This window comes from Xyrauchen texanus, chromosome 32, assembly GCF_025860055.1.
Source record: "Xyrauchen texanus isolate HMW12.3.18 chromosome 32, RBS_HiC_50CHRs, whole genome shotgun sequence".
Taxonomy (NCBI): domain Eukaryota; kingdom Metazoa; phylum Chordata; class Actinopteri; order Cypriniformes; family Catostomidae; genus Xyrauchen; species Xyrauchen texanus.
This window is the reverse complement of record NC_068307.1, coordinates 28,095,811-28,117,023: the sequence shown is the minus strand read 5'-3', so window position 1 is coordinate 28,117,023 and position 21,213 is coordinate 28,095,811. Positions and strand designations below refer to the sequence as shown.

The 21,213-nt window shown below is 38.9% G+C and overlaps 1 protein-coding gene across 1 annotated transcript in view; it reads right to left on the bottom strand.

Moving 5' to 3' along the window:
* Positions 1-20,610, bottom strand: part of LOC127626129 (pre-mRNA-splicing factor ISY1 homolog) — a 45,861-nt gene extending 25,251 nt beyond the window's left edge. The window contains exons 1-8 of the mRNA XM_052101703.1: positions 20,546-20,610; positions 19,769-19,791; positions 18,993-19,044; positions 18,826-18,891; positions 18,472-18,514; positions 18,254-18,366; positions 2,411-2,528; positions 1,384-1,506 (exon numbers count right to left, since the gene is read on the bottom strand). Coding sequence (XP_051957663.1) covers positions 1,384-1,506; positions 2,411-2,528; positions 18,254-18,366; positions 18,472-18,514; positions 18,826-18,891; positions 18,993-19,044; positions 19,769-19,791; positions 20,546-20,548 — 541 coding nt within the window. The 5' untranslated portion in view covers positions 20,549-20,610. The remainder of the gene's footprint in view (positions 1-1,383; positions 1,507-2,410; positions 2,529-18,253; positions 18,367-18,471; positions 18,515-18,825; positions 18,892-18,992; positions 19,045-19,768; positions 19,792-20,545) is intronic.
* Positions 20,611-21,213: the final 603 nt, after the last annotated feature.

The following is a 21,213-nucleotide window of genomic DNA, read 5'->3' as shown; positions in this document are numbered from 1 at the left end:
TGGCAAATAGTATCCATTGGTTACAAAAATAACAAAGGGGCACAGAAATGAGGTAATGCCAGATAACAAAATGTATAGAAGAGGAGGTTTTGGACTAAGACAGTCAGAACGGACAGCTGGCCGGTCTCATGTTTGTTGGTGTTCAATAAACTACAATTTTGGCATCTGGAACTCAAGACTCCGAGAGTTTTCTTACAACTTAGAGAGATTCATCGCGATATTCCACGACACTTTTAGTTAAACTGCATAGTTAAGGGACAATTTCAGCCTTCTGTTACATAGTGATGGTTCTCTTGCTTCCGTATATAAGCTTTGGATTGGAGAGGTCCTAAATGCTCCAAGTGCAAGTCTCAATCCTGTATGATGTACTGTGTCCAACATTTTAATATACGACTTCCTGGCAGATCCATAAACTGCGCTCCCATAGTCCATTTTTTATCGAATAAGTGTTCTATATATTCTCAAGAGTACTTCACAATCTGCACCCCATTTGATCCTTGCCAACACTTTTATAATATCCATTGCTTTGAAGCATCTATTCCGCAGCATTTTGATATGAGGGATGAAGGATAGTTTATAATCGAAAGTAAGTCCTAAGAATTTTGTCTCCTTTATGACTTTTATAGGTTCCCATTCCAAAAAGAGTTCTGGCTTGAGCTGCATAGATCGCAAAATACAAAAATGCACACACACATTTTTCACAATTAAGTTAATGTTTTTGCTTTTATAACAAATGCACACATCATCTACATACAGGCTACGGAATATATTTGGCCCCATAACACTTACAATCCCGTTAATTTTAATGCTAAAAGAGAGTTACTGAAAGTCTACTTCCTTGGGGCACTCCTGATTGCAATTCAGATAGCATGTTTCTTACTCGACCACGAAAAACTAATAGATAAAAAATTGGAAATAAAAATGGGTAGACATCCCCTGAAACCCATATTGTACAAATCTTTTTTCTAGAATAGAATGCCATAACCTCCATGTACTATTATAAGCTTTTTCTAAATAAAACAAATACTGCTACTACTTTTCCCTCATCTAAATCCTCATTGTTTGGAAACAAATGGAAACCTGTTTGAAACCCACTGTATTAGCGCACAACACACTTCGCCTTAATTTTATTAAAACAAACATTGATCAGCCTCTTTTTAATTGCAAGTTGATGTGATCAGACAGAACAAATAAGAGCAAAATCAGTATCTGTAACAACCTAGAATTAGAAAACATTAGCCCTCATATTACTAGATTTAAATTTCAGCCTAAAAGGATGAAAATAATTATAATCATCATCATCATCATCATCATCATCATCAAGTGGCCATAACCATTATGATCAGCTATACATTTGAGTTGTAAAACAAAACTTTTACCCACCTTGTTTCTCATATTCCTGTTCCAAAGGTACTAAAGCACCATCGTCCTCATCTCTATAGCCATAATACTCTGCATCTATGTCCTTCATCAGCTCAGCTCGTGTTTTTCTCGGGGGTGGTACAGCTGCAATGGAAAAACCAAGAGCTAAATTTCAAGTAGATATGTACCAGACACACTCACAGTAGCCATGTTTCCATTACCGGGCCAAATGAGGACATGCTAGTGCATGCCAGGGCTAGTTGCGTTCCCACCATCACTTCCGGGGCTTCATCGTGCCTCCTCTGGGCCAACAGCTAAGTGCATTTGCAATTCCAATTCCAGTGTCTGATACATCATCTTTAGCTTCCCTCTGGCTTATGAAATGGGTGGGGTGCGTGACGTTGGCATCAGGATGGGTTTTAGGGCAACACTGTGGGGCTATTGGTCCGATGGCGGGAATCCAGATCAATTTTGGTCTCACAGCTCAAGGTCTGAGGCTATCAGCCCTGGCTGGCCAGTTGATTGCCCTGGCTCACACTGGCCCGATAGTGGAAATATGGCTATCGAGTCTCATTCATCACTAATTGTGTTCAAATACGTAAAGAAAAGGTTCCAAAACAAAATTTCCACCAGAATCGTTCAAACCTTCATTCTAATATTGGTTAATCTAGATTATTGAGGCATTACCCAAACCAACTCTACCCAGAGTTAGTCATTTGTATGTGTGGTCTAAATTCTGATTTTGTAGTCTAAGTTCTGGGTTTTATCCTTCCTAAATATAAGTGTGAAATTATTGTTGAATTACAATTTCTGAGTGAAAACTTTTGTCTGCATGTGCAAGCAGCATTATGCTACAGCCAAACAGGATGGTAAATACTATATTTTACAGCGAAGAAACCAAAATATCAAAAGAAAATTCTGTGTTATGTGAGCACTGAACAGCAAAAAATATCTCCAAGGTTCACACTGATAAATATACAGCACTGAAAAAAAAATAAGTAAAGGAGAGCATAGAAACCACAATCAGATATAATGTCACTGAACTTACGTTCTTTTTCAAACAGCTCTCTGACTCCAGGTAAGTCTTTTGCTGCACCAAAATACTTGTATCCTCTGTTTCCTGGTACCTCTTTACCCTCATGGTCCAGCATCTTTGGCCCTACTCGCTGTTAAATGTAAAAAATAAAATAAAAATCAAACCATGTTCCCATGTATGAAACTCTGTTCAAATGTAAAGAGATAGAGCTACATGTAGTAAACACAATAACATTTCAAGAATGATTTTTGACAATAAGATTTAAAAACTTTACATCCATTAGTAATCATCCAGTTAGTCCACATGAAATGGCTTGAAGAGCTAAGTTTTCTTTCTTGTTTTCTTTTCTCGTGTAAAATGACAAAAACATGCATCAAACTATAGCAGGCCAAACTTCAACCAAATATAAATTTTTTGAAAAATGTATAAACTACTTACAATTATTTCAACATGAATCAGATTAAACAACAAGATAAAACATTTACATTTATGCATTTGGCAGACGCTTTTATCCAAATCCCCCCGGAGCAACCTGGAGTTAAGTGCCTTGCTCAAGGACACAATGGTGGTGGCTGTGGGGATCGAACCAGCGACCTTCTGATTAACAGTTATGTGCTTTAGCCCACTACGCCACCACCACTCCACCAAAACTGTTCTGAAAACCTGAAATAACAGAATATACTGAAGTATTAGCTACTTTTTAGAAGTTTGTTTTGACAGTTTAGGATATAGCGTTATGTGTAGCGCATTTTAAGGACACAGCATATTCACAATGCAAGTTACGCATTCTGACTAGTGCATAACTTAGTTTACTATTTTAACCTGTTTATTCGCTTCATTGTCTGTGCAGATTCAAGTTGTAATACTAAAATTCAGTCTAACCGATTGAGTTAAGTTATGACATCTCATATATACAGTCAGGTCCATAAATATTGGGACATCGACACAATTCTAATCTTTTTGGCTCTATACACCACCACAATGAATTTGAAATGAAACGAACAAGATGTGCTTTAACTGCAGACTTTCAGCTTTAATTTCAGGGTATTTACATCCAAATCAGGTGAACGGTGTAGGAATTACAACAGTTTGTATATGTGCCTCCCACTTTTTAAGGTACCAAAAGTAATGGGACAGATTAACAATCATAAATCAAACTTTCACTTTTTAATACTTGGTTGCAAATCCTTTGCAGTCAATTACAGCCTGAAGTCTGGAACGCATAGACATCCCAGACACTGGGTTTCATCCCTGGTGATGCTCTGCCAGGCCTCTACTGCAACTGTCTTCAGTTCCTGCTTGTTCTTGGGGCATTTTCCCTTCAGTTTTGTCTTCAGCAAGTGAAATGCATGTTCAATCGGATTCAGGTCAGGTGATTGACTTGGCCATTGCATAACATTCCACTTCTTTCCCTTAAAAAACTCTTTGGTTGCTTTCGCAGTATGCTTCGGGTCATTGTCCATCTGTACTGTGAAGCGCCGTCCAATGAGTTCTGAAGCATTTGGCTGAATATGAGCAGATAATATTGCCCGAAACACTTCAGAATTCATCCTGCTGCTTTTGTCAGCAGTCACATCATCAATAAATACAAGAGAACCAGTTCCATTGGTAGCCATACATGCCCACGCCATGACACTACCACCACCATGCTTCACTGATGAGGTGGTATGCTTTGGATCATGAACAGTTGCTTTCCTTCTCCATTCTCTTCTCATCACTCTGGTACAAGTTGATCTTTGTCTCATCTGTCCATAGGATGTTGTTCCAGAACTGTGAATGCTTTTTTAGATGTTGTTTGGCAAACTCTAATCTGGCCTTCCTGTTTTTGAGGCTCACCAATGGTTTACATCTTGTGGTGAACCCTCTGTATTCACTCTGGTGAAGTCTTCTCTTGATTGTTGACTTTGACACACATACGCCTACCTCCTGGAGAGTGTTCTTGATCTGGCCAACTGTTGTGAAGGGTGTTTTCTTCACCAGGGAAAGAATTCTTCGGTCATCCACCACAGTTGTTTTCCGTGGTCTTCCCGGGTCTTTTGGTGTTGCTGAGCTCACCAGTGCGTTCTTTCTTTTTAAGAATGTTCCAAACAGTTGATTGGGCCACACCTAATGTTTTTGCTATCTCTCTGATGGGTTTGTTTTGATTTTTCAGCCTAATGATGACTTGCTTCACTGATAGTGACAGCTCTTTGGATCTCATATTGAGAGTTGACAGCAACAGATTCCAAATGCAAATAGCACACTTGAAATTAACTCTGCACCTTTTATCTGCTCCTTGTAATTGGGATAATGAGGAAATAACACACACCTAGCCATGGAACAGCTGAGCAGCCAATTGTCCCATTACTTTTGGTCCCTTAAAAAGTGGGAGGCACATATACAAACGGTTGTAATTCCTACACCGTTCACCTGATTTGGATGTAAATACCCTCAAATTAAAGCTGAAAGTCTGCAGTTAAAGCACATCTTGTTTGTTTCATTTCAAATCCATTGTGGTGGTGTATAGAGCCAAAAAGATTAGAATTGTGTCCATGTCCCAATATTTATGGACCTGACTGTATAGATCAGGTGGGGTTTATTCAGGGCAGCAGCTCTTCTGAAAACATAAGGCGTTTCATCAATATCATGTGGTCACTGACTCCGGTCGCTGCCATCTCACTTGAAGCCGGCGTTTGATATGGTAGAATGGGATTATCTTTTTAAGATTTTGGAAATATATGGGTTCGGGAATACTTTTATTGGATGGATTAAGTTACTTTATAGACACCCGGTAGCAGCGGTACAAACAAATTGATTCATTTAAAATTACTTTATTCTGGATAGGGGCACCCAGCAGGGTTGCCCTCTTTCCTCATTATTGTTCTCTCTTGCCCAAGAACCATTAGCAGCCGCGATAAGAAGGGAAGATGATTTTCCAGGGGTGGTGGCGGGAGATATGGTGCATAAGCTTTTGCTTTACGCTGATGATATTTTATTATTCGTCTCCAACCCCACTACATCTATGCCTTGCCTCCACTAGGACTGGGTATCCTTCAGTTCCTAAACTATAGTTTTTTTTCGATACCAATTTCATGAAATCCATTTTAACAAGATTACAAGTATTACCTCAAAAAAAACTTTTTTTGGTTTTATTTTTTTCAGTTTGTTGAATTTTTTTTTTTTTTACAGACTCAAAGACTCATCCGTAGAGCCTTCTGGTTTCCTCATACCAGGGTCAGCAGTGGCAGAGGCTATAACATTAATGGGAAGAGGGAAAAAAACAAAACAAGAAAGCTAAACTGTTACTTCAGTCAACCCTAAAGTACGGTTTAACAAGATCAGTTAAACTTGATCAGTTAATCAACTGTAAAGCATTTTTAGCATCGATTTAGCTAGCTATAGCCATACATCCAAACAATATCTAATGTTACGTAGGTCCCAGTTTATAGAACAATGTCACCACGCACAGAAACGTTAATTTAACAAGTACGCAAACATGTACCACTACAAGTAAGCCGATTTTGTTTGTTGGTTTGTTTGCGAAACGTAAACCTACGTTACCAGTCATAGCACCACTGCATTCATCAGTAGTTTTGGAGGAGGACTAGTGTGGGCATGTTGAAGGAAGCTCTGTGGCAGGAGGATGCTGAGAGGATGCCTGCACTTGGTCTTCTTGCAGTCGAACACGGAGCAACTTTCTGCTCTTAAGTTTATTCCATGCACTGTCAAGTGCTTCATCAGATTTGTTGTATTGCCGGTCTTGTCAGCAATTATCTTGTCACAAATATTGCATTGCGCGCTGTTGGCATTGAGCCTGGTGAAATGTAGCCACACTTGTGATCTTTTCCACATCTTACACACTACGCATACACACTACAGCCTCACGTGTGAGCCACGTCTCTGGGCTTAACCGGCATAAACAAGTGTTTATCCTTGATGCCTAAACAGACAATCACCGGCACTTTTAGATTTTGGCACATCTAGCATGCTACAGGCTTATCACTGATGTTGATGAGATGAACCCTTTAGGTATCAAAATTTGGTACCGAACGACAAGACATTTTTTATACTCGATTGTTTAGAGGCAATTCGGTCTGTGCCTAAGTGTCACAAGTGTGGCTACATTTCACCAGGCTCGATGCCGATATCAAACTCGAAACCCAGCTCTAGCCTCCACAGAATTATTAATTCCTTTTCTAATTTCTCAGGATAGAGTAAATTGGTCTAAACACAAAGCTTTGGCTCTGCCCAGTAACAGCTTTTTAACCAGTTGCCTTTCAGTGGCCCAAACAGGGCATTAAGTATTTGGGCATTTTATTCCCAGCAAATTTAAGAGTTAATTTTGACCCCTTAATAAAAATGTTTGAGCGATGTGGGAAGGTGGACTTCATTACATTTATTTATGACTGTGAAGGTTGTTTTTAAAAAATAAATTGGATTCCAAAATTTAACTACCTTAAAAAGGCGTTACAATCTCTCCCTGAAGATGTTCCCCTCTCTTATTTCAAGCAATTTGAAAGCATATCAAAGACCTTCATTTGGAATGGTTAGCATCCCAATTTACATTTCAAAAAGTTACATAGGCCAATTGACAAAGGTGGGCTAGGCTTAACCAAGATTTTGTTTTATTATTATGCATTTGGTCTCAGACATTTGGCACATTAGTCTCTTCCACCTGAGAGAGCCCCTCCCTGGTTTTGTATTGAACAGGAATTTCTGGCCCATATTTTCCCATTGCAAAGCCTATCAAACTAACCGTAGTGTTTGATTCTGACATTTATTAAAACATTGCCTCGAGCAGATGGCTGAACACCAAATTATGTAACAAGTCCCCTTTTCCCCTTTGAGTGGATCTGCTATATAAGAGTGGAGTGGAGTGTTGAGATCCTTTGAAAATTTGGTTCAAAATTTTGGGATGCCCAGATTGCAGTTCTATTTACAAGTATTTACATCTGCGCCACCTGCTCTGTATTGTTTCTGGGAGTAGTTTACAGTTTTTGCTGTGAGTGAGGATATTGGAGACAATTGCAGGCAAGACTGAGAAGTTTCTGTGAGCGATTTCACTGTTCTATATCATTTGTCTGTAACCAAATACATGTTATAAATAGTTATTTAATAAATTGTTGAGCTAATAAAATGATGCATGGAAAACAGTGTCAGCTTTCTGAGTGAGTTTGATTCATATATTGACATAATGTCATGATATGATGCATTCAGAATATATAAGAATGCTCTCTCGTGGAGAATGTTAATTTTTAGAGACAAGACAACTGATTCATTGTCAAATTAGAATGATATCTTATTTTTATTGGCAGTATCATCTGTAATAAGCATTTAAAAGGCTATTATGGCCAGTTGTGCAGTCCACATATAATGTTTAGAGTGGCTGCAGCAGTAGGAACGCTCACTAGCAAGTAACATAGGTTGCAAAGACTTGCGACACCAAAGGCCACCGGGGCTAAAGGGCTCATCCTTTTTTTTTTTTTTTTTTTACTAAATAGAATTTAGTGTACGCCACAGCCATGAACCAAGAAATGCTACTTAATATTGCTAGTCGGTGTCAGATAGTATGAAGGGAAGAGACAGCAATTTCTCTCTGTGGTGTTGATAAATTTATATTTGGCATAGTGGACCATGAAGTTGTAAATTGAGAAAGGCTTATATTAAGTCCAGAGCAGTGCTGGAAAAACAAAGAGGAGCAGGAAGAGGTATTTTAAGCTTGTTTAACGAACCAAATTACTTTAAGATGTGTTTGATATAATGGCAAGTGATTTTCTAGTAACAAATTAGCAATTTAGCATGATTACTCAAGGATAAGGTGTTGGAGTGATGGCTTCTGGAAATGGATTTGATCAAAAATGACTCAAATAGTGATGCTGTTTTTTTACACCAGTAATGTCCTGACTATTCTTTGTGATCAGTTGAATGCCATTTTGCTGAATTAAAGTACCAATTTCCTTCTGAAACAACATAATCTGTACATTATTCCAAAAATTTGTCCGCCAATGTATAAGTTAAATATGCTTCTCATCTGAGCAAGCTAGGAGGTTTAATTGGAGCTTATGTTTCAATTAAGTCATTTTTACAGTGCTGCTGATTTATCAGTGTGGACCATCTCAGCATTTGTGCAGTTTGAAAACTGAAATTGAAAACAGTTCACGGTTTTACAGCAGTAACCATACCTGTGATATTTAGAGAAAAATGTTGCAATTTCATGTTAAATATGCTAATCTACAGTTAGAATCTCTTAAACTTTGTATTACAACTGTGTCAGTTGTAGTTAAAGTTTCTAAATGTGTTTAGCATAGGGCTGAAACAGTTAGTCAATGTTATCGACAACGTTGACAATAAAAAATTGTCAACAAAAATGTTCATTGTCGAATAGTTGTTTGATCTCATTTAATGTAACATGAGATTATATGAAACTGTAATGATGACACATGAGAGCAGCACTGCAGTTCGCGCCTGACTGAGGAGAAGAATTACACAGCCCACAGTCCAGATGCACTCTAAACTTTCACAGCTTCAGGTCAAAGTATGAGGGAATCATAATTCACAAAACAAAATAAGTCAAGTCAATTTTGTTTGTATAACACCTTTCACAACACACATCGTTTCAAAGCAGCTTTACAAAAGATCAGGCAAGTAAATACAGAAGCACTCTCGTTGTGGAATAAGCAGAGCCGGAGCCCTTTAAAGGAAACAACCCGGAGTTACATCTTAACTGCAGTTATATTTAATGCTTTATAGCTTTATTAAAGTTAAAATAATATGGAAGATAATAATGCAAACTAGATGGGTACATTTCCTGAAGAAAATGTGAGTGGTGCTTGTCGTGGCAAAACTCGTCAAACAGCATGCTATAACTTGAAAAGAACAAAAATTGTGGTCATAAATAAATCAAACCAGAAGTCTGTACGATTTTCTGGTGCAGAAATATGTGATTTGTTACTCGGTTGCTAGGGTAAGCCCAAGTGGTTGCTATGCAGTTACCAAGGTAATACAACACATGGCTCCTTTCCGTCCTGAGTGAAATAAGTCAACCCGAAGTCTGTAGTGTTTTCTGGTGCAGAGATATGTGATTTCTTACTCGGTTGCTAGGGTAACCCCATCTGGTTGCTAGGCAGTTACCATAGTGATACTAATCAAGTGTCCTTGCCATCCTGAGTGAAATAAATCAACCCAGAGGTCTGTACTATTTTCTGGTGCAGAGATATGTGATTTGTTACTCGGTTGCTAAGGTAACCCCATCTGGTTTCTAGGCAGTTACCATAGTGATACTAATCAAGTGTGCTTGCCATCCTGAGTGAAATAAGTCAACCCGAAGTCTCTACGTTTTTCTGATGCAGAGATATGTGATTTGTTAATCGGTTGCTAGGGTAAGCCCATGTGGTTGCTAGGAAGTTACCATAGTGATACTAATGAAGTGTCCTTGTCATCCTGATTGAAATAAGTCAACCCGGAAGTCTCTATGTTTTTGTGATGCAGAGATATGTGATTTGTTACTCGGTTGCTAGGGTAACCCCATCTGGTTGCTAGGCAGTTACCATAGTGATACTAATCAAGTCTCCTGGCCATCCTGATTAAAATAAATCAACCCAGAATTCTCTTCAATTTTCTGGTGCAGAGATATGTGATTTGTTACTTGGTTGCTAGGGTAACCCCTCCTTGTTGCTAGGCAGTTACCATAGTGATCATAATCAAGTGTCTTTGCCATCCTGATTGAAATAAACCAACCCAGAAGTATCTACGTTTTTCTGATGCAGAGATATGTGATTTGTTACTTGGTTGCTAGGGTAACCCCATATGGTTGCTAGGCAGTTACCATAGTGATACTAATGAAGTGTCCTTGCCATCCTGAGTAAAATAAGTCAACCCGAAGTCTCTACTGTTTTGTAGTGCAGAGATATGTGATTTGTTACTCGGTTGCTAGGGTAACCCCATCTGGTTGCTAGGCAGTTACCATAGTGATAGTAATCAGGTCTCCTTGCCATCCTGAGTGAAATAAACCAACCCAGAAGTCTGTACGTTTTTCTGATGCAGAGATATGTGATTTGTTACTTGGTTGCTAGGGTAACCCCATATGGTTGCTAGGCAGTTACCATAGTGATAGTAATGAAGTCTCCTTGCCATCCTGAGTGAAATAAGTCAACCCGAAATCTCTACAAATTTCTGGTGGAAAGATATGTGATTTGTTACTCGGTTGCTAGGTTAACCCCATCTGGTTTCTAGGCAGTTACCATAGTGATACTAATCAAGTCTCCTGGCCATCCTGATTAAAATAAATCAACCCAGAATTCTCTTCAATTTTCTGGTGCAGAGATATGTGATTTGTTACTCGGTTGCTAGGGTAACCCCTCCTTGTTGCTAGGCAGTTACCATAGTGATCATAATCAAGTGTCTTTGCCATCCTGATTGAAATAAACCAACCCAGAAGTATCTACGTTTTCTGATGCAGAGATATGTGATTTGTTACTTGGTTGCTAGGGTAACCCCATATGGTTGCTAGGCAGTTACCATAGTGATACTAATGAAGTCTCCTTGCCATCCTGAGTAAAATAAGTCAACCCGGAAGTCTCTACTGTTTTCTAGTGCAGAGATATGTGATTTGTTACTCGGTTGCTAGGGTAACCCCATGTGGTTGCTAGGCAGTTACCATAGTGATAGTAATCAAGTGTCCTTGCCATCCTGAGTGAAATAAATCAACCCAGAGGTCTGTGATGTTTTCTGGTGCAGAGATATGTGATTTGTTACTTGGTTGCTAGGGTAACCCCATCTGGTTGCTAGGCAGTTACCATAGTGATAGTAATAAAGTGTCCTTGCCATCCTGAATGAAAAAAAATCAACCCAGAGGTCTGTACTATTTTGTGGTGCAGAGATATGTGATTTGTTACTCGGTTGCTAGGGTAACCCCATCTGGTTGCTAGGCAGTTACCATAGTGATACTAATCAAGTGTCCTTGCCAGCCTGATTGAAATAAGTCAACCCGGAAGTCTCTACGTTTTTCTGATGCAGAGATATGTGATTTGTTACTCGGTTGCTAGGGTAACCCCATCTGGTTGCTAGGCAGTTACCATAGTGATACTAATCAAGTGTCCTTGCCATCCTGATTGAAATAAATCAACCCAGAAGTCTCTCTGATTTTCTGGTGCAGAGATATAGTTACTGCTAAACGGTTGCTAGGGTACTCTGTTTAGTTGCTAGGGAGTAGCTTGGCAGCTGCCAATCATGAATCTCCAAAGGCTGCTTGTCAGTATGAATGATATAAACCAACTCCCATGCCTCTGTGACATTCAGAATGGAAGATATCCCTCTATGGATTTTGGTTGTTAAGGTGCTCGACAATGGTTGCTAGGGAGGGGCTAGGAAGTGTTGATTTGATGCATGATTGGCTGTTTGCTGTCCCGAGTCAAACGAGACCACCCTTGTGTTTCTATGACACTTCTATCCGGAGATATCCCTTTGATATGTTTCAATAGAAGTCTATGGGACTTGTTGCTAAGGTGCTCTTAATGGTTGCTAGGGCGTGGCTTGATAGCTTCACAATGATCCTGAGAGACTGATTGGTCGTCTGAGTAAAATGAGCCCACCCCTCGTCTCTATGACACTGTGATCCAGAGCTATGTTCAATACAAATCCCTATGCCTTTTCATTTCATGGGCCGTCCTACACCATTATAAGTCAATTGGGGCATTTTTGGGCAGCTCCTGCCCCCAGGGGTGCAACTTTTACCCCATATTGAGGTATGCTCTTACAGAGCCTGCCAGCCTCTTCAAATGTGGCAAATCACACGTTTCTACTGAAATCCTCGCTTGGAGCTGTGACGCGTCAAAGTTTGTCTCAATGTTAAGTCTATGTGATTTTTCGGCCGCTTTTTTGCCCCTGGGGCAAATAAGCGTACCCGATACGCTTATAAAAGTCATAGCACACGTGTCCTCAATAGGCCGTTCGATTTGACACCTCATTCGTGGGTCTACGCCAAACGGTGCGGGACGAGTTAGGTGCCGAAGTTTTGTTAAGAGATATAAAAATAAAAATAAAAATAAAAACTAGATAGGTACATTTCCTGAAGAAAATGTGAGTGGTGCTTGCCGTGGCAAAACTCGATCAAATAGCATGCTTGAAAAGAACAAAAATTATGGTCATAAATAAATCAACCCAGAAGTCTCTACGTTTTTCTGATGCAGAGATATGTGATTTGTTACTCGGTTGCTAGGGTAAACCCATCTGGTTGCTAGGCAGTTACCATAGTGATAGTAATGAAGTCTCCTTGCCATCCTTATTGAAATAAGTCAACCCGAAGTCTGTACTATTTTCTGGTGCAGAGATATGTGATTTGTTACTCGGTTGCTAGGGTAACCCCATCTGGTTGCTAGGCAGTTTCCATAGTGATAGTAATCAAGTTTCCTTGCCATCCTGAGTGAAATAAATCAACCCAGAAGTCTGTACTATTTTCTGGTGTAGAGATATGTGATTTGTTACTCGGTTGCTAGGGTACTATGTGTAGTTGCTAGGGAGTGGTTTGGCAGCTGCCAATCATGAAATTCCAAAGGCTGCTTGTCAGTATGAATGACATAAATCAACTCCCATGCCTCTGTGACATTCAGAATGGAAGATATCCCTCTATGGATTTTGGTTGCTAAGGTGCTCGACAATAGTTGCTAGGGAGGGGCTAGGAAGTGTTGAGGTGATTCATGATTGGCTGTTTGCTGCCCCGAGTCAAACGAGACCACCCTTGTGTTGGTATGACACTTCTAGCCGGAGATATCCCTTTGATCTCTTTCATTAGAAGTCTATGGGACTTGTTGCTAAGGTCCTCTAAATGGTTGCTAGGGCGTGGCTTGATAGCTTTGCAATGATCCTGAGAGACTGATTGGTCGTCTTAGTAAAATGAGGCAGGCCCCTTGTCTCTATGACACTGTGATCCAGAGCTATGTTTAATTAAAAATCCCTATTTCATGGGCCGTCCTACACCATTGTAAGTCAATGGGGGCAACTTTGGTCAGCTCCTGCCCCCAGGGGTGCAACTTTTACCCCATATTGAGGTATGCTCTTACAGAGCCTGCCAGCCTCTTCAAATGTGGCAAATCACACGTTTCTGCTGAAATCCTCGCTCGGAGCTGTGACGCGTCAAAGTTTGTCTCAATGTTAAGTCAATGGGATTTTTCGGCCGCTTTTTTGCCCCTGGGGCAAATACCGTACCCGATACGCTTATAAAAGTCATAGCACACGTGTCCTCAATAGGCCGTTCGATTTGACACCTCATTCGTGGGTCTATGCCAAGCGGTGCTGGGACGAGTTAGGTGCCGAAGTTTTGTTAAGAGATATAAAAATAAAAACTAGATAGGTACATTTCCTGAAGAAAATGTGAGTGGTGCTTGCCGTGGCAAAACTCGTCAAACAGCATGTTGTAACTTGTAAAGAAAAAAAATTATGGTCATAAATAAATCAGCCCAGAAGTCTGTACGATTTTCTGGTGCAGAAATATGTGATTTTTTACTCGGTTGCTAGGGTAAGCCCATGTGGTTGCTATGCAGTTACCAAGGTAATACAATACATGGCTCCTTTCCATCCTGAGTGAAATAAGTCAACCCGAAGTCTGTAGTGTTTTCTGGTGCAGAGATATGTGATTTGTTACTCGGTTGCTAGGGTAACCCCATCTGGTTGCTAGGCATTTACCATATTGATACTAATGAAGTGTCCTTGCCATCCTGGTTGAAATAAATCAACCCGAAGTCTGTACTCTTTTCTGGTGCCGAGATATGTGATTTGTTTCTCGGTTGCTAGGGTAACCCCATCTGGTTGCTAGGCAGTTACCATAGTGATAGTAATCAAGTGTCCTTGCGATCCTGAGTGAAATAAATCAACCCGGAAGTCTGTACTCTTTTCTGGTGCCGAGATATGTGATTTGTTTCTCGGTTGCTAGGGTAACCCCATCTGGTTGCTAGGCAGTTACCATAGTGATAGTAATCAAGTGTCCTTGCGATCCTGAGTGAAATAAATCAACCCGGAAGTCAGTACTATTTTCTGGTGCAGAGATATGTGATTTGTTACTCGGTTGCTAGGGTAACCCCATCTGGTTGCTAGGCAGTTACCATAGTGATAGTAATGAAGTGTCCTTGCCATCCTGATTGAAATAAGTCAACCCAGAAGTATCTACGTTTTTCTGATGCAGAGATATGTGATTTGTTACTCGGTTGCTAGGGTAACCCCATGTGGTTGCTAGGCAGTTACCATATTGATACTAATGAAGTGTCCTTGCCATCCTGGTTGAAATAAATCAACCTGGAAGTCTGTACTCTTTTCTGGTGCCGAGATATGTGTTTTGTTTCTCGGTTGCTAGGGTAACCCCATCTGGTTGCTAGGCAGTTACCATAGTGATAGTAATGAAGTGTCCTTGCCATCCTGAGTGAAATAAATCAACCCGGAAGTCAGTACTATTTTCTGGTGCAGAGATATGTGATTTGTTACTCGGTTGCTAGGGTAACCCCATCTGGTTGCTAGGCAGTAATCATAGTGATACTAATCAAGTGTCCTTGCCATCCTGATTGAAATAAGTCAACCCGGAAGTCTCTACGTTTTTCTGATGCAGAGATATGTGATTTGTTACTCGGTTGCTAGGGTAAGCTCATGTGGTTGCTAGGCAGTTACCATAGTGATACTAATGAAGTGTCCTTGCCATCCTGATTGAAATAAGTCAACCCGGAAGTCTCTACGTTTTTCTGATGCAGAGATATGTGATTTGTTACTCGGTTGCTAGGGTAACCCCATCTGGTTGCTAGGCAGTTAACATAGTGATACTTATCAAGTCTCCTTGCCATCCTGATTGAAATAAGTCAACCCGGAAGTCTCTATGTTTTTGTGATGCAGAGATATGTGATTTGTTACTCGGTTGCTAGGGTAAGCCCATCTGGTTGCTAGGCAGATACCATAGTGATACTAATCAAGTGTCCTTGCCATCCTGATTGAAATAAGTCAACCCGGAAGTCTCTACGTTTTTGTGATGCAGAGATATGTGATTTGTTACTCGGTTGCTAGGGTAACCCCATCTGGTTGCTAGGCAGTTAAAATAGTGATACTTATCAAGTCTCCTTGCCATCCTGATTGAAATAAATCAACCCAGAAGTCTTTCTGATTTTCTGGTGCAGAGATATAGTTACTGCTAAACGGTTGCTAGGGTACTCTGTTTAGTTGCTAGGGAGTGGCTTGGCAGCTGCCAATCATGAATCTCCAAAGGCTGCTTGTCAGTATGAATGATAGAAACCAACTCCCATGCCTCTGTGACATTCAGAATAGAAGATATCCCTCTATGGATTTTTGTTGTTAAGGTTCTCAACAATGGTTGCTAGGGAGGGGCTAGGAAGTGTTGAGGTGATGCATGATTGGCTGTTTGCTGTCCCGAGTCAAACGAGACCACCCTTGTGTTTCTATGACACTTCTATCCGGAGATATCCCTTTGATCTGTTTCAATAGAAGTCTATGGGACTTGTTGCTAAGGTGCTCTTAATGGTTGCTAGGGCGTGGCTTGATAGCCTCACAATGATCCTGAGAGACCGATTGGTCGTCTGAGTAAAATGAGCCCACCCCTCGTCTCTATGACACTGTGATCCAGAGCTATGTTCAATACAAATCCCTATGCCTTTTCATTTCATGGGCCGTCCTACACCATTATAAGTCAATTGGGGCATTTTTGGGCAGCTCCTGCCCCCAGGGGTGCAACTTTTACCCCATATTGAGGTATGCTTTTACAGAGCCTGCCAGCCTCTTCAAATGTGGCAAATCACACGTTTCTACTGAAATCCTCAGCTTGGAGCTGTGACGCGTCAAAGTTTGTCTCAATGTTAAGTCTATGGGATTTTTCGCCGCTTTTTTGCCCCTGGGGCAAATACCGTACTCCGATCAGCTTATAAAAGTCATAGCACACGTGTCCTCAATAGGCCGTTCGATTTGACACCTCATTCGTGGGTCTACGCCAAACGGTCGTGGGACGAGTTAGGTGCCGAAGTTTTGTTAAGAGATATAAAAATAAAAATAAAAATAAAAATAATAAGTATGTGAGATTACAATAGTGATGCTTTGCAAGCACCACTAATAAAAATAAAAATAAAAATAATAAGTATGTGAGATTACAATAGTGATGCTTTGCAAGCACCACTAATAATAAGTATGTGAGATTACAATAGTGATGCTTTGCAAGCACCACTAATAATAAGTATGTGAGATTACAATAGTGATGCTTTGCAAGCACCACTAATAAGTATGTGAGATTACAATAGTGATGCTTTGCAAGCACCACTAATAACTACAAACTCCGAAACTGGCATTTTTCTGTGCAGTCAGCACCTCTTCTATGAGTTGCGCGAATGTCCCAATCTAAGGGGGAGAGATTGAAACTGCACCCGGCTGATGCACACACGGTCACGGGGACACCAATCCATCGAGCACGCACGCTCAACGCATCTAGATTAGAACGTTATGGCTCACGACTTATTGAATCATAATATATGTCACTGTGCATTTCTTATCGTGAAGAAAATACACAGCTTTATTAATATGAGAGAGTTTGTTTATTTGTGAGTTAAAGATGGATTGAAGTGAACAGAAAGTTTGAGACAGTAGTCTTTGGCCCATTGTACACTGCAGCAAAATAAGTTTTTGTTATGGCATGTTTTCCAGCTATACGGTAGAAAAAAATTGTTATCCGAGAATGTTGAATATAATATTAAAAATACAAATATTTGTAAATATATAAAAATCCTTAAAAAAAAAAAAAAAGATGCATTCACTTGAGAAGCAGCATATAAGATATTCAGACTTTCTTTTAGAGAGTAGATCTTGAATATAAGTATATTTTTTCTATACTGAAATCCAAGAAGTATAACCAAGTGAAAAAATACACTTGTATTTAAGAGACATTCTCTTAAAGCAAGTATAAATATATTTATACGTTGCTTCTAAAGTAAATGTATCTGGTTTGTATTTTTAGACCATTTTAAAATGGAAAACAAGACAAAAACACTTTCTTTATTCTTTACATTCTTTATGCATTTGGCAGACGCTTTTATCCAAAGCGACTTACAGTGCCCTTATTACAGGGACAATCCCCCCGGAGCAACCTGGAGTTAAATGCCTTGCTCAAGGACACAATGGTGGCTGTGGGGATCGAACCAGCAACCTTCTGATTCACAGTTATGTGCTTTAGCCCACTACGCCACCACCACTTGATAACAATAGGATTTTTTGCAGTGAATTTCTTTACTGAATTAAACTTAAACATTAAGTTTAAAAAAAAAAAATCCCTTTAATTCAGTGAATGTCCTTTAGAGGTATTTTTAAAAGATGATGTCCTCTTTATTGTTAGTAAACACGTTTAATACAACCTTATAAATTGGCACACAAGATGAATAATCTGTTAAGAGATATTGGTTGTAATAACCGCCGAATATTCAAAAAATCGTCAATTAATCAATGACTAAAATAATAATTAGTTGCAGCCCTAGTTTAGGCTACTATTTTCATAAATAATATTCAGCAAAATATAAACATATATATTTAAATATTTTTCATAAATAAATTCAGCAAGACAAGTATAAAATTCACTTATAACATTTCTTATTATAAAATTATAATATTTGCTTATTGAACAAGAACAAATTTAGGGCAGGGACTTGATTCGCCATTATTCTCCTCCTTCGAAGTATAAATTCATGCCAGCGGGACTATAACCAAGGTAGTTTGGGGTAGGGAACAGGATTTTGAGAGATACGTTTCTATGACTGGATTCCACGGTTCCGTCTGTGTTCTCCGCATCGCGGAAATCATAGGGCCCTAATTTGAAAAACTTGAAACACTTTTACATACAACTTAAATTCTTACCCTATAATCAGGCCCTCCAAGTTCCTTAATTCGGACTTCCCAGTGTCCTTTCTCTCGAAGTAGCTTGTTGATTTCATCATTCAAATCACGGATCTTAAATTCACCTAAACCAGCTAAAGAAAAATTTTCAAGAGTCCAGTAGTTAAATGACTCATGAGGTGTGTACATCTACATCTCTTAACTGTAATTTAGAAGCAATATTCTTGGCATGTTCTCACCATTTTGAATCTGAGCTACCTTCTTAGAAATCTCACTGATGATCTAATAGAGCAAGAAAAATAGTGGTTAAACCAAAAATTCAAGATACAGGTACATGGCTGAGAGTTAACTGAGACACTTAAAAAAATTTTAAAAAAAAGATTAGTCCATATGCACATACTGCATACACATGTATGCAGTATGTGCATATGGTCTAATCTTTATTTTATTTTTTTAAGTGTCTCTCTCAGTTAACTAACGTGCATATATCATAGCATCTTGCCAATGTATTTTAGAAAAGAAACTTCAAAAAGCTTATCTAAAATGTAACAATTTGAGAAAAAATAAAGTGTCAAACTAAAAAATTTTCTTACCTGTCTTCTCCACTTTTCTGCTTTGGGTAACTCATTACACTCAGAAGCGAGAAACGGTCTTCTTTCCTATGAAAATATCATACGAACACATCAACTGATATTGCATTGATATAGACAATTTCATAACGTTAGTGTTAGCATTATATACTGCAATGCATGAACCTTACCTTAACCTTTCCTTCCTCAAGCTGGGCTTGACGAAACCTGGCCAATGCCGTCCTACAGAAATAAGAACAATCATTAAAATGTGTGCATATTTCACAAATGTTTTGTAAATCTCTTATAAATTAGGACTGCAAAATTAATCGGAAACAAATTTCGATTACAAGCTTTTCTTTTTTTTGGTAAATTCCATTTACAATAGATCTAGAATAGAATCCTTTATTTTGGTCACACATTATACACACAGTTTTTTGCATATATACAGTGAAATTTATTAGTTTTTCACATATCCCAGCTAAGCTGGGGTCAGAGTGCAGGGTCAGCCATGATACGGCACCCCTGGAGCAGAAAGGGTTAAAGGCCTTGCTCAAGGGCCCAACAGTGGCATCTTGTTGGTGCTGGGGCTTGAACCCCCAACCTTCTGGTCAGTAACCCAGAGCCTATGCATCAACATTTGGATTTTACACCTTTTTGTTTTCAGTGGTTAGGTATTGTAACATGAGACATGCCCATTGAGTAAGTAGTAAATCTGTAATGGGTAAAATATATATATATATATATATTAGATAGATAAATATATATTTTTTTAAATAAAACAATAATTGGTGAGTCCCCTGCAGTACTGCCATGGGCCCCAAAGAGGTCACAGAACCCTAGCTCCAAGTAATTTAATGGAAATCCAACAAATCAAAATTACAATATCAAGTAATCAACACTTATGATTTTTGTCACAAGCCTACTATCAACCAACAGGTGTATGACAATGAAAGATCACACTTACATGGCCTTTTCTGCATTTCGAGCCTAAAAAACAATTAAACAAATGTATTCAAATAAAACTAATGTGAATGGTGAAGATATGACATATTTTCCATATTTTACTACATGACATTTTTTTATTTATTATTAATTAAAAAGAAATACAGTACTACTAGATCCTAACAATTAGGTCTTCTAGTGGGAAGTATACAATATTACATAAAGACTTTGGAGAGAATACATGCCTGTACAATGAGAAGCTTTTTGCTTCTTAGAGGGCAAAATTGTATCGAAATAATGCACCATTTCCATTTAAATACTAGAACACGTGGTTTCGATCCTGGGAATTTGCATTTATGAATGTGGAATTTAGACATGTAAAGAACTAAATGTATCACATATGTGAGAGTTTGCCTGTCTTTCTTATTTTCAGTAATAGTATATGTATAAACATAAGAAACTGCAACTTCGTCAGCTAGATTCAGGCTTGTTTTTTTTACCTGTGCTCTAAGCCGGAAAAGCACAACAGACAACGCTTTAAAACTCTACAGCCATTACCATGTTCCTGATCTGTGTAACACTGTTATAATCTGTTTAAGTCTGCTATGAAATATTGTTTTTGGATAAACTCGTGTTATGTGTCACAGTGATACATTTACTGTGCTCAAGAGTTGCGATTCTCATTACAGGAGGTTCATTCACATTAATGAAGAAAGCAATGGAATTACTCTTCACTTTTAAACTAACACCGGTATGATAATACAAATTTTAAATAAAATATATGTTTTTTTTATTTTACCATGTTTGTAGTTCAGCTGTCCTGCGTGAGCACAACGGTGAGCGCGACCGACGCATGAATATGACGTGTTACTACTAGAGGCAACTTCCGGCGCAACCTGCTGGAACAACACAAGTGTACACCAAACAAACGTTTGATAACAATTACTGTTTGCAGTCGAACTTATTTGATTATACTTGTCTTGCTAACCAGTGAGGTAAACCTCTTTGGAAAAACTGGACATAATGAGCTAAACGCAGTAAACGCAACTAAATGTGTTTTTCTAACGTTATGCAGTCTAGTGGTAAAGTATGAAATTACACCTCAACGAACTTAAAAGAATTTGGACACATCAGCCATGTAAATGCCATACAATTTTATAACAAAATAAAAAAAAAGCAAAGCAGTTGTAATTTATTTAAAGGAAAGATAGCATGAGTAGAACATTTCACAGAAAGATTGTTAGGTTTTAAACGAGCAAACAACAGATATACTGTTCAAAAATGTATTGGGCCACTTTAAAATGTATGAATGTCATTGCATTATAACAAAATATCAAACAAGTTAAAGAAAGATTGCACAAGCACAAAACGTCTTATAGAACAACAGATATAGGTGTGTTCAATTGGAGACAAAAACTTATTTGGACCCTATTGGTTGTCAAATATTTGTGTAGCATTTACATAGTT